Here is a 13360-nt window from a genome sequence, read left to right as displayed (position 1 = left end):
CTAATTTCATTGCTGTCCTGGACTGCTTTAAAATCACCCAACATGTTAATCTCTCCACTTATCTAAAGGGCCACATTCTTGCCCTGGTCTGCTCTGTCGGCCTCAACCTCACCCACATCTCCCCTTCACTGTCTGACCACAAGATCCTGAATTTCCTAATTTTCTCAAACATACCCCACAATACTGAGAAACAACTCAGCTCTTTCGCAATAAAAATACTGTTGACCCTCTGAAATTCTCTGTTGCAATCTGCTCTGCCCTTCCCCTGAAACACGTCTCCAATACGCCTGAAGATCTAGTTAACCAGTTCAACACTAACCAGTTAACCTGTCTCTCTCAACTACATGGCCCAAATCCAAACAAAAAATATTTCCTTTACATCCTCATCACCCTGGTTTACACCTGAGCTCCAGGCCATCACATCCTCCAACCCAAACACCGGTCTCTGTTTTAACTTCAGCCCCATCTCCAACCTCCCCTTCCTTTCGAAAACCCTCAAAAGGATTGTTTCCATCCAAGGACTGTTGTCACTTCCTCAATAACAGCCTATTTTGAACCCCTCATAAGCTCTAAATGGTCCCAAAATCAGCAGCCAGACTTCTCTCCCACACTAAGTCCTGGCAGCACATCACCCCAATCCTCCAGGAACTCCACTGGCTCCCCGTCCCTCAGCGCATTGATTATAAAATTATTCTGCTCACATATTACAGTTTTTTACAATCACTTTGGCACTAACTTCAGAACCTTGATGTCATTTTTCAAAACTCTAGACACAAAACAAAAAACGTTCATCACTTGTAACACAGGCTGTCCAATGTTCAAAACATTGCATTGTGCATTCATATCTTTAAAGAAATGCTGCACTTGCACAATCATTGGTTCAAAAAACTAATTAATTGTGAAATACCATTGAAACGTTAATTTAGATCACCCACACACAAGCAACCGATAGTTTCACTGTGTCAATGTTCATTCAATCATTAAATATTGTAGTACAAAATAGGTGATACATGTTTCATTATGGTACTACATGTAAATAAATCCCTGTAAAATGACTGCAGTAGTATAGAGAATACTACAGACACAGTGGAATCATTGAACAAAATCTGAAGTATATTGATGAAAAACAATACATTACAATCACAACATACGTTTATTTGAATCAAAGCAAAATTATTATCTACGAAATAGAAAAGACAGTACTGTAAAACATCAAATGCAGTGATCCTCAACTTGCTTTCTTGTACTGAAAAAAGCAAATCATAGGAGTGATTACTGTACTTCTACATTTTCATCAACTCTGTGTTGTGGATTTGGCCACAGGTTCTCACCTACATCACAATGGATGTTTTCATTAGCCAAACATCATTGGACACTCTTTGCTGTTGCTGCCTCTGTCTTGGTCCGTGGCCTTGTCCTCTACCACGTTCCCCCACACCTCTAAAACGAGGCCCATGACCACCTCTCAGAAGGGGTGCTGGTCCCCTGCCGTTCCTTTAACCAACACGTCTTCCTCGTCTTCCTCCCACCACTGCTTGACCTCTATTGTGACCTGGATCACCTGTCGGCTCCATGTTACGTATCACTATGTTGTTGCAAGTGGATCCCAATCAATTCTTTATATACTCATTCCACAATGTGAACTCAGTCATGAGTAACGAGTTGGCAGGATTGGACAAGCAATTACAAGGGCCTGCATCCATACAGTGCAGTACTGTCAGTACTGTAAATAGTCTGAAAAGGTGGTACATGGGACCATAGAAACGGTGTCTGATAAAGAAGGATGATGAAATATTACATCCATAGATAATGTAGTTTAATTGGTTCATGCTCCACGCTAATTGGTGACATTGAATCTCGTTATCTTGAAACATGATCTAAACATGGAATATTGTTTGTCTGTTTCCATACAACTGTGCATTAAGAGTAATGCAACAGTTACTTATCATTTTGAGCAGCTGTATCAATTGATAGTTGGATCATTGTAATGAAATGAATAGAAACTCATCTGACATTTAATGTGTGAATTGCCTTTTCAAATAGTAGTGCTTTGATGTTAAGTTGTGTCATACTGAACAGGTGATTTTTGTTAAATGAACAAATGATCTTAGTTGTATGTGTATTGTATCCAAACAATTGAAAAAAGTGCATTTTGATCATTGGTTGTGAGTTTTGTGTCTAGAGTTTTGAAAAATGACATCAAGGTTCAGAAAATTGGTGCCAAAGTGATTTAAAAAAACTGTAAGTGGACTATTGTCACCTACATTCACTAGCCCCTGCCCCTGCCCCTTTTCCTTCTCTTAGACCCTCCCCCTTTCTTTCTCCTAGCCCCTCCCCCTTTCCTTCTCCTAGCCCCTCCCCTTTTCCTTCCCTTAGACTCCTCTTTTTTCCTTCCCTTAGCCCCTCCCATTTGCCTTCCCTTTCGCCCCTACGAGAATGTCTGTTTTTCTTTTCTGTGTGTGTCTTTGTCTGTTTGACTATGTGCGTGTTTGTCTCTGTATGTGTTTGTCTGTGTGTGTGTGTTTGACTGTGTATGTGTGTGTGTGTGTGTGTGTGTGTTTGTGATTGATTGTGTGTTTGTCTGTGTGTGTGTGTGTGTGCATGTGTGTGCTTGATTGTGTGTGTGTTTGTCTGTGTGTGTGTTTGACTTTGTGTTTTTGATTGTCTGTGTGTGTGTTTGTGTCTGTGTTTGACTGTGTGCGAATTTGTCTGTGTTTGTGTTTGACTGTGAATCTGTGTGTGTCTGTTGATCTGTGTGTGTTTAACTGTGTGTGTGTTTGACTGTGTGTGTTTGTCTGTGTGTGTTTGACTGTGTGTGTGTGTGTGTTTGACTGTGTGTGTGTGTGTTTACTTGTCATCTGGTGAAGACTCCACAATATTGAGGTTGTCTTTCTTCCACGTGATCTTCAGATGATTTATCTGGAGGTCATGGCTGACATAACAGTCCAACCAGGAGTCTCCTCCTCTTTTAACCTTCACATCTTGGGGACCAATCAGCATCACCGTACGGTCTGGGGGTTAGGGGGAGGATGAAGACAGAAACAGTGAGAAAAGAGGTGGGGAGGACACAGAAGGCAGGACAATATGTGTCTGTGTTTGTACTCACTGAGGACCTCCAGATGAGCGGTGATGGAGATGTTGGACTGTGTGATGGAGCAGGTGTAGATCCCCACGTCTTCTCTGCTGGCGTTAAACAATTCTATTGTCCCGTTGGTCAGCTGTGACACCCGACTGTCTGACAGCAACACATTCTGGGGATCCGCAGTGTCCCTGCACACACCGACACACACACATACACACAAACAGACATATACACCCACACACATACCCACAAACACACACAAACAGACATATACCCACAAACACACACACACACAAACACACACACACACACACACACACAGACATATACCCACAAACACAGGTTAAATCACAAACCACTACAGCTGCGTAGCAACCAGGCTTCTCCACAGGATACCAATGGGGGAGTTACTTTTACCATGGAAAACATACACATCCAATAGTGTAAGCATCATGCATTACCATGTGACTTGTGGGCGGGGTGACCCGAAAGCATCACAGTGCATTCTGACCACACCCCCTTCTGTAATCCGATACACCACCCCATCAGATGACAAGATCTGAGCAGGCAGCTCTGAAAAAGAGATAGGAGGTTCTGGTCAGGTGTCTTTATTAATAGAATGGGGGTATGGTCATGTGACTTCATTAATAGAATGGGGATATGGTCATGTGACTTCATTAAAAGAATGAGGGTATGGTCATGTGACTTCATTAATAGAATGAGGGTATGGCCATGTGACTTCATTAACAGAGTCAGGGTATAGTCATCTAGTGGAAGAGATGATCAAGCAGCTCTTTGGTCTAATAGACAGTTATGTTGAAGATGAAAACACCTGTTTCATTCTTGTGTGTGTATGTCTCAGTGTCTGTCAGTATGTGTCAGTATGTGTCAGTGTGTCTGTGGGTCAGTATGTGTCAGTATGTGTCAGTGTGTCCGTGGGTCAGTGTGTCAGTTTGTGTCAGTATGTGTTAGTGTGTCCGTGGGTCAGTGTGTCCGTCGATCAGTGTGTCAGTATGCTAATATGTGTCAGCGTGACTGTGGGTCAGTGTGTCAGTATGTGTCATTATGTGTCAGTGTGTGTCAATATGTGTCAGTGTGTGTCAATATGTGTCAGTGTGTCCGTGGGTCAGTGTGTCAGTATGTGTCAGTGTGTCCGTGTGTTAGTGTGTCAGTATGTGTTAGTGTGTCCATGGGTATGTGTGTCAGTATGTGTCCATAGAGCAGTAAATGTCAATATGTGTTAGTGTGTCCGTGGGTCAGTGTGTCCGTCGATCAGTGTGTCAGTATGTGTCAGTATGTGTCAGTGTGTCTGTGGGTCAGTGTGTCAGTATGTGTCATTATGTGTCAGTGTGTCCGTGGGTCAGTGTGTCAGTATGTGTCCGTGGGTCAGTGTGTCCGTCGATCAGTGTGTCAGTATGCTAATATGTGTCAGCGTGACTGTGGGTCAGTGTGTCAGTATGTGTCATTATGTGTCAGTGTGTGTCAATATGTGTCAGTGTGTGTCAATATGTGTCAGTGTGTCCGTGGGTCAGTGTGTCAGTATGTGTCAGTGTGTCCGTGTGTTAGTGTGTCAGTATGTGTTAGTGTGTCCATGGGTATGTGTGTCAGTATGTGTCCATAGAGCAGTAAATGTCAATATGTGTTAGTGTGTCCGTGGGTCAGTGTGTCCGTCGATCAGTGTGTCAGTATGTGTCAGTATGTGTCAGTGTGTCTGTGGGTCAGTGTGTCAGTATGTGTCATTATGTGTCAGTGTGTCCGTGGGTCAGTGTGTCAGTATGTGTCCGTGGATCAGTGTGTCAGTATGTATGTGTCAGTGTGTGTCAGTGGGTCAATGTGTCAATGTGTGTCAGTGGGTCCTTGTGTCAGTATGTGTCCGTGGGTCAGTATGTGTCAGTATGTGTCAGTGGGTCAGTGTGTCAGTATGTGTCAGTGTGTCCGTGTGTCAGTATGTGTCAGTGTGTGTCCGTGGGTCAGTGTGTCCGTGGGTCTGTATGTGTCAGTGTGTCCATGGGTCAGTGTGTGTCAGTGTGTCAGTATGTGTCAGTGTTTCCATGGGTCAGTGTGTGTCCGTGGGTCAGTGTGTCAGTATGTGTCAGTGTGTTAGTGTGTGTCAGTGTGTGTCAGTGTGTCCATGTGTCAGTATGTGTCAGTGTTTGTCAACGTGTGTCAGTGTGTCCGTGGTTCAGTGTGTCAGTGTTTGTCAGTGTGTGTCAGTGTGTCCGTGGGTCAGTGTGTCAGTATGTGTCAGTATGTATCAGTGTTTGTCAATATCTGTCAGTGTTTGTCAGTATGTGTCAGTGTTTGTCAGTGTGTGTCAGTGTTTGTCAGTGTGTGTCAGTGTGTGTCAGTATGTGTCAGTATGTGTCAGTATGTGTCAGTGTGTGTCAGTGTGTCCGTGGGTCAGTGTGTTTCAGAGTGTGTCCGTGGGTCAATGTGTCAGTATGTGCCAGTAAGTGTCAGTGTTTGTCAGTGTGTCCGTGGGTCAGTATGTGTCAGTGTTTGTCAGTATGTGTCAGTATGTGTCAGTGTTTGTCAGTGTGTGTCAGTATGTGTCAGTGTGTGTCAGTATGTGTCAGTGTGTGTCAGTGTGTCCGTGGGTCAGTGTATGTCAGTGGGTGTCAGTGTGTCCATGGGTCAGTGTGTCCCTGGGTCAGTGTGTGTCAGTGTGTCAGTATGTCAGTGGTTGTCAGTGTGTGTCAGTATGTGTCAGTGTGTGTCAGTGTGTGTCAGTGTGTCCGTGGGTCAGTATGTGTCAGTATGTGTCAGTAGGTGTCAGTGTGTGTCAGTGTGTCCGTGGGTCAGTATGTGTCAGTATGTGTCAGTATGTGTCAGTATGTGTCAGTGTGTATCAGTATGTGTCAGTGTGTGTTAGTGTGTCCATGGGTCAGTGTGTGTCAGTGTGTCCGTGGGTCAGTGTATGTCAGTGTGTGTCAGTGTGTCCGTGGGTCAGTGTATGTCAGTGTGTGTCAGTGTGTCCGTGGGTCAGTGTGTGTCAGTGTGTCCGTGGGTCAGTATGTGTCAGTATGTGTCAGTATGTGTCAGTGTGTATCAGTATGTGTCAGTGTGTGTTAGTGTGTCCATGGGTCAGTGTGTGTCAGTGTGTCCGTGGGTCAGTGTATGTCAGTGTGTGTCAGTGTGTCAGTGTATGTCAGTGTGTGTCAGTGTGTCCGTGGGTCAGTGTGTGTCAGTGTGTCAGTATGTCAGTGTGTGTCAGTGTGTCAGTGTGTCCGTGGGTCAGTGTGTCAGTATGTGTCAGTGTGTGTCAGTGTGTGTCAGTATGTGTCAGTGTGTGTCAGTGTGTCAGTATGTCAGTGTGGGTCAGTGTGTGTCAGTGTGTCAGTTGAGAGACTCACCAATGACATAGATGAAAGTGTTGATCAGGATGGTTCCATGTCTGTTGGTGGCTTCACACTGATACACAGCCGTGTCAGTGAAGGTCACGTCTGTGAGTATCAACACTCCTCTGCTCACGTTCCGCCTGAAATCACTGTCTAGATCTATATTGGGGGGGGGGGGGTAGAATATACAACATACATTCTGAGTACTGGTTGGGTAGACGGAGGCTGATCTGGTTGTTGTTCTTCCTGGTCTTTAGGTTGATCTGATTAGTTTGATTGATTTGTTATCAGATGACAGAATTAGACAGCTAATGAATGATTTGATCATCTCTGGTCTCTGATGATTCAGGGTGGCCTTTACATTACAACATTAGAAAATGGAAGAAACATGTTAGAATGTGTGTCTACCTTTGATAGGCTCTCCGTTCATGCTCCATGTGACAGTGGGTGTGGGTACCCCCTCTGCCTGACAGTCCAGCCTTACCGTCTCCCCTGGGGCGTACAGCAAGGACTGGGGCTCCTTCACCCAGTACGGCTCCGCTACACACAGAAACACACACACACACACATACATACAGACAGGCACATGTTAACAGATACACAGACAAACACACACACACACACACACACACACATACATACAGACAGGCCCACGTTAACAGATACACAGACAAACACACACACACACACATACACACACATACATACAGACAGGCACATGTTAACAGATACACAGACAAACACACACACACACACACACATACAGACAGGCCCACGTTAACAGATACACAGACAAACACACACACACACACATACATACAGACAGGCCCACGTTAACAGATACACAGACAAACACACACACCCACAGTGAAACAATAATCAAACATCATCATAAAAGGTTTGGTGTGTGATCTGATCAGTCATGACATTATGACCACCTGTCTAATATTGTGTAGGTCCCCCTTTTGCCGCAAAAACTGCCCTGACCCGTCGAGGCATGGACTCCACTAGACCTTTGAAGGTGTCCTGTGGTACCTGGCACCAAGACATTAGCAGCAGGTCCTTTAAGTCCTGTAAGTTGGGAGGTGGGGACTCCATGGATCGGACCTGTTTGTCCAGCACATCCCACAGATGTTCGATTGGATTCAGATCTGTGTTACTTAAGCCATTCCTGAACCATTTCTGCTTTGTGGCAGGGCGCATTATCCTGCTGAAAGAGGCCAATGCCATCAGGGAATGTGTATGTATATATATATATATGTATATATATATATGTGTGTATGTGTCTGTATGTGTATATATATATGTGTGTGTGTGTGTGTCTGTATGTATATATATATATATATATATATATATATATATATATATATATATATATATATATATATATATATATATGTGTGTGTGTGTCTGTATGTGTGTGTGTATATATACATATATATATATATATATATATGTGTGTATGTGTCTGTATATATATATATGTGTGTATGTGTCTGTATATATATATATATATGTGTGTGTGTATGTATGTGTGTATGTGTCTGTATATATATATACATATGTGTATGTATGTGTCTGTATATATATATATGTGTATGTGTATGTGTCTGTATATATATATATATGTGTGTATGTGTATGTATGTGTATGTATGTGTGTATGTGTCTGTATATATATATATATATATATATATATATATGTGTATGTGTCTGTATGTGTATATATATATATATATATATATATATATATATATATATATATATATATATATATATATATATATATGTGTGTGTATGTGTCTGTATGTGTATATATATATATGTGTGTGTGCGTGTGGGGGGGGTACCTTCCACAGTGACGGTGTAGGAGTGTTTGATGGATCCATGTGTGTTTGAAGACACACACTCATACTCCCCATCGGCCTTCTGGGTAATACTCTTGAACTCCAGCCACCTCCCATGATGCTTCTCCTCAGCACCTGACTCTGCCAGAGCAACATCCTTATGTCTCCACTTCACCAGAGGAGTCGGACTGGAGAGACAGAGGATCACATCAAAACCATCGGATCTACAGAGAACAACTTACACAATCCAAGGTGATTTAGAACAATAAGAGGTGAGAAAAACAGAGAGGGAGGAGGGATGGGAGGGAGGAGAGAGGAAGTTGGGGAGGGAGGAGAGAGAGAGGAAGTTGGGGAGGGAGGAGAGAGAGAGAAAGGGGTGGGAGGGAGGAGAGAGGGAGGAGGGGGCTGGGAGCAGAAGGGGTGTAGTGTGTGCTAAACACTGACACTTTTTGCGTAAGCAGAGCCGGCCAAGAAGAGGGACTGACTGACTGACTGACTGAAGTACACATTATGAATTATTCCGTATAGACGAAAACATCGCTTCTTCATTTCTACATTATTGCAAGCCTGAAATAAAACAGTTAACTGTTATATTGCGACTGTTTCTGGTGGATTTTCAAAATACTTACCGTGCATGCGTTTTTTTGGTCAGGATAGACAAACACATTTGCTGGCTACAACACACAGTAGTTTCGTTATAGTAAGCCTTAACTGAAACTGTATACTGTTATATTGCGACTGTTTCTGGCATGGAAAAGTTCATCTTCAGTCTCGCTAGCAATTGCTCAATTCTTATGATTATTCCTAGGAAGTTAGTAGATATTAGTAAGCCTATTACTGGCTAATAAGCTGTTAAAATGGCCAGTGGCAAAAGCCAATGATGGTGGTAAACTTAATAAGAAACGTTAGTCAGTTTAACACAATCCTCAATGGAGTCTAGCGACAGCTGAAACATGTAATGCCGTGGTGTAGTGGTTAAAGACAGTGCATCTCATGTGGAAGACCTAAGTTTGAATCTATTGAGAGCAACAATATTCATTAATTATTTCTGGTAGATTCCACGATTCTCTCGTCTTTTAACTTGAAAAAGTTAGTTATCGTTGCCTTTTATTGATAGTTATTGTATAAATGTATTCACGAATGAAAGAAAAAAGTATGTTGTTTTGCTATGAAAGAAAAAAATATGTTCTTATGCCATGAAATGAAATAGCTTTGGCAGACACGCTAGCAATTGCTCAATTCTTATAACTGTTACAGTAAGTTAGTAGATACCAGTAAAGCTTATTACTGGCCAGGGGTGTAAAAAGTACCAAGTAGAAGTACTTGGCTGTGTTCACCAGTTTTGGGAAGTTCCTAAAGAAGGGTTAAATGACCATGTAAACAGAGTTCATAACTCATCAGTGTCCTTAAATGATAATTTACACTCTTCCGTTTTATTTAATTGATCACTAGTTAGTTTTGAACTCACTTTACCTGGTTATTTAGATCTTAATTAGATACTTCCCAAAAGTGGTGAACATAGCCGAACCCAGTTGAGTATTTTTACTTTGTACTTTTTACACCTGTTACTGGCTAATACGCTGTTAAAACGGCCAGTGGCAAATACATAGACACTATTTGTGGTGGAGGTAAACTTAGTAAGAAACATTAGTCAGTTTAACTGTATCCATGTCATTCACCAATGGCCAATTAACTATTAAAACAGCCAGTGGCAAAAGAGGATTTGTTCAGGGTAGAGACAAGAGGCTATACTGACACCCAGGAAATGTACAGCTCTGTGGTGTAGTGGTTAACGACACAGCCTTCCATGTGGGCGACCTGGGTTTGAATCTTGAGATGGCAACATTTTCCTTTGTGGGCGGCTGAACTAGGCTTGCCTGGTTTCTTGTTTAATTGTATTTGTTACAGTTGATTAAAGGGACTGTTCTGTCACCAATCCTATTTCGGTGACAGTGCTACGCATGCAGTATGTGCGTTTGTGTTTTTCCCCTCCTGCCGTTTCCCCAGGTGTCCTTTATGTTCCTGATTGTGCTCGTTGGGGATTCCCACCTGACAGTCATGAGTGCATCGCCTGACTGCTGAGGTGGACCAATCAGTGGACACCCATCCTAATTGCACCACCTGTTCCTTTTACCATTACCCAATCACATCACACATCCCTGGTTTAAAAACCCAGTCAGTTGGTTCTCCCAGAGAGACTCTTTTGCTTTCCCCCACATGGACGTAGACACTCTTGATATACACCATTTTGATAGACAGACACTTTGTTCATTCATACATCACTTAGTTTAGCACATCTCACTTTGTCCTAGCAAGTCGCCCTTGGGCATACACAACCCGTAGGAAAACCTTGTCTAAAAACACTAGTTAGAACTGAGCGGACCACCCACTGTATTTTTGTATTGGTTAGTAGTCAGCTAAGCGGTTCTTCAGGCAGGCAGGTTCAGTTTAGGGGTGTTTGCCATATTTCATTTCGTGGGTCCAGTTCAGCCCCTTTTCCCTACCCCCTTAACATTGTGTTTATAATAAACGTTTTAAGTTTGACGGTAGCTTTGGTTGTCTGTGTTTGTTCTCACTGTTCCTGTACACTACACAACTTTGCATGGGTTTTATGTTACGGGTCTCTGTACCATCCACCCTGGACTGCTAGAGCCACAGGGTTCCTAACAGACAGTCTGCTTACCCCGATTTGTTCCTTCAGGCACATTATTCAGCTCTGTCTCTGTCAGATATTAGCGTTATTAGCATCATACAAATACATAAATGGAAACTGAACGTATGCAGCTTTGCGATAGCGCTACGAAACATTTCCATGAATGGATTTGGACGGTGCTAATAACATTAATGACAGACTGGGACAGAGCTGATTAATGGATTGTTTGAAAAATGACTATATGGGCCTGGCATATCTCTTGGTAAGTGAACAATCCCTTTACACAAAAAAACACGTTATAATAATGGTTATAATAATGGTTATAGTAATGGTTATAATAATGGTTATAATAATGGTTATAATAATGGTTATAATAATGGTTATAATAATGGTAATAATAATGGTTATAATAATGATAATAATGCAACAATGATTGTAGAAGATGTCTTCATTCATCACAGTTAATTGATCACATTTCATTGATCACAGTTCTGATTATGGGATAGAAATTATGGAAATAATTTTCTGAAAAGTGTGACGGGTAGTGTACAGTTAGACTTTTGCCCAGTATGAAAACAGTGAAATAAACTGTAACAGATTACCTGTAGCACTTCTAAGAGTCATTTTGAAACACGTGTCTTACTGTTTGGTCTTGGATTAACAGATTCTTACAATGACTAAACTGAAAGTATTGCACTATGTTGTGTTTTGATGACTTAAAAAATGTACTGTATTTTTGATAGTAAAATCCATGATCTTGTGGTGAAAGTTGTTTACAAACCAAATGAAAGCAAAATCAGTGGTTTTGAATGCAAGATTTACTGGTTTACAAGTATAAGTTTGGAGTTTTGAAACGCTGCATCATACTATTGATAATACCAAAGGGAAAAATCAGTAATAAAATGAAGTAGAGTATGTGGATAATGTAATAGAGGATAATGTACGTACAGTCCTCGAGGTATACACTCCAGGACCAGATGGTGACCCCTGAGGGCCAGGTGAGAGCTGTGCTGACCCTGAGGCTGCATCAACTGGGGCTTCCGACCACGAACCTCATCATTACCTGCACAGGAACAGGAAATGCACTCATGCATCACAAAGGAACAGGAAATGCCCTCATGCATCACACATGAACAGGAAATACAGTCATACATCAATTCCTTCTGTCCATTGATTCACATGTGTTTGTTTGCATTTGTCAGTGGGTGAACATACTAGAAATGACAGTGAGGGAGATGGGTTCTTTGGGCAGGATGGTCCTGGCTTCACTGTAATGAGCGTTACAGGTGTAATCATCACGACTGTCGCCCTTCAACACGTTGGCGAAGTAGAGATTTCCATCCAGACCTCTGATGACTCGTTCACTCTGCATGATGTGGTTCAGTTCTGAGGAGAGGGAATGAAGAATGGTTTGCTGTGCATTGTGGGATTGTTGATGTGCTGTACACTGCCTGCTGTTACCTACCTGGCTACCTGCCAAACTTTTTCAAATTTACTCTATATAAACTAATTGGTCAAATTTTAAGAGTTTACCAACGGAATATTTTTATCTGTTGACTTTTTACCCAACTTTTTGGACATAATTAACAGAACTACTCACCCCTGAACACCCGAACTAAGTATCATTATTATGCCTTATCACTGTAATTGTTGTAGCTACAACACGGAGGAGAACTATCGTCTTCAGTTAAAGATAGCAGAGTTAGAGGCTCGGCTTTAGACGCATGTTAGTGTAGAAATGAGAAAAACTGCGTCTGTACCACCAGGAAGAAACATATAGTCTTGTTAGCCCCCCGGCACAGCTCCTGCAGCCGGGCAAGAACATTCTCTTGGTCACTGGGAAGAAATGCCGTCGACCAGATAAACCTGTGTTGCTGCTAGAGTATTTTCAACAGGTTTTCCCCACTGGAGTCGGAGTCAAGCCCCAAGCCGTCTTTGGAGGGGAATGAGCAGTAGGTATTTTTTACCGGTGGCCCAGAAAACTGAAAAACTTTGGTCATTGGTGATTCTATTACCCGCAGTATTAGACTAAAGAATCAGCCGGCGATCGTACACTGTTTACCACCGACGCAGCCGCAAATCTGGGGTTGGTGCTAGCGAAGTCTAAAACTGGCAAATATAGAGAGTACAGAGATATTGTAATTCACGTTGGCACCAACGATGTTAGGATGAAACAGTCAGAGGTTACGAAGCAGAACATAGCATCAGTGTGTAAACTAGCTAGAAAGATGTGTCGGCATCGAGTAATTGTCTCTGGCCCCCTCCCAGCTAGGGGTGGTGACGAGCTCTACAGCAGACTTGCGCAACTCAATCGCTGGCTGAAAACGGAGTTCTGCCGTCGCAGGAGGTTGAGTTTTCTAGATATCTGGCTTTCTTTTTGGGACATAGGGCCAGAAATAGGGCCAGGCCTGATCTGCTGAGGAGCAATGGATTCCATCCTA

General features: G+C 42.5%; 1 protein-coding gene across 5 annotated transcripts in view; it reads right to left on the bottom strand.

The window, feature by feature from the left end:
* LOC105013516 (neural cell adhesion molecule L1.1) overlaps positions 1-13360 on the bottom strand; it is a 69886-nt gene that overhangs the window by 31272 nt on the left and 25254 nt on the right. For all 5 annotated transcript variants that reach the window (XM_013136221.4, XM_034296018.1, XM_034296019.1 and 2 more), the window contains 8 exons: positions 12135-12305; positions 11868-11982; positions 8270-8454; positions 6829-6960; positions 6436-6579; positions 3544-3655; positions 3107-3270; positions 2852-3011 (listed from right to left, as the gene is read on the bottom strand). In XM_013136221.4, the coding sequence (XP_012991675.3) occupies positions 2852-3011; positions 3107-3270; positions 3544-3655; positions 6436-6579; positions 6829-6960; positions 8270-8454; positions 11868-11982; positions 12135-12305 (1183 nt within the window). The remainder of the gene's footprint in view (positions 1-2851; positions 3012-3106; positions 3271-3543; positions 3656-6435; positions 6580-6828; positions 6961-8269; positions 8455-11867; positions 11983-12134; positions 12306-13360) is intronic.

The sequence above is a fragment of the Esox lucius genome, chromosome 12, assembly GCF_011004845.1.
Source record: "Esox lucius isolate fEsoLuc1 chromosome 12, fEsoLuc1.pri, whole genome shotgun sequence".
Taxonomy (NCBI): Eukaryota; Metazoa; Chordata; class Actinopteri; order Esociformes; family Esocidae; genus Esox; species Esox lucius.
Note: the sequence above shows the minus strand (reverse complement) of the source record. Positions and strands in the feature narration are given on the sequence as shown.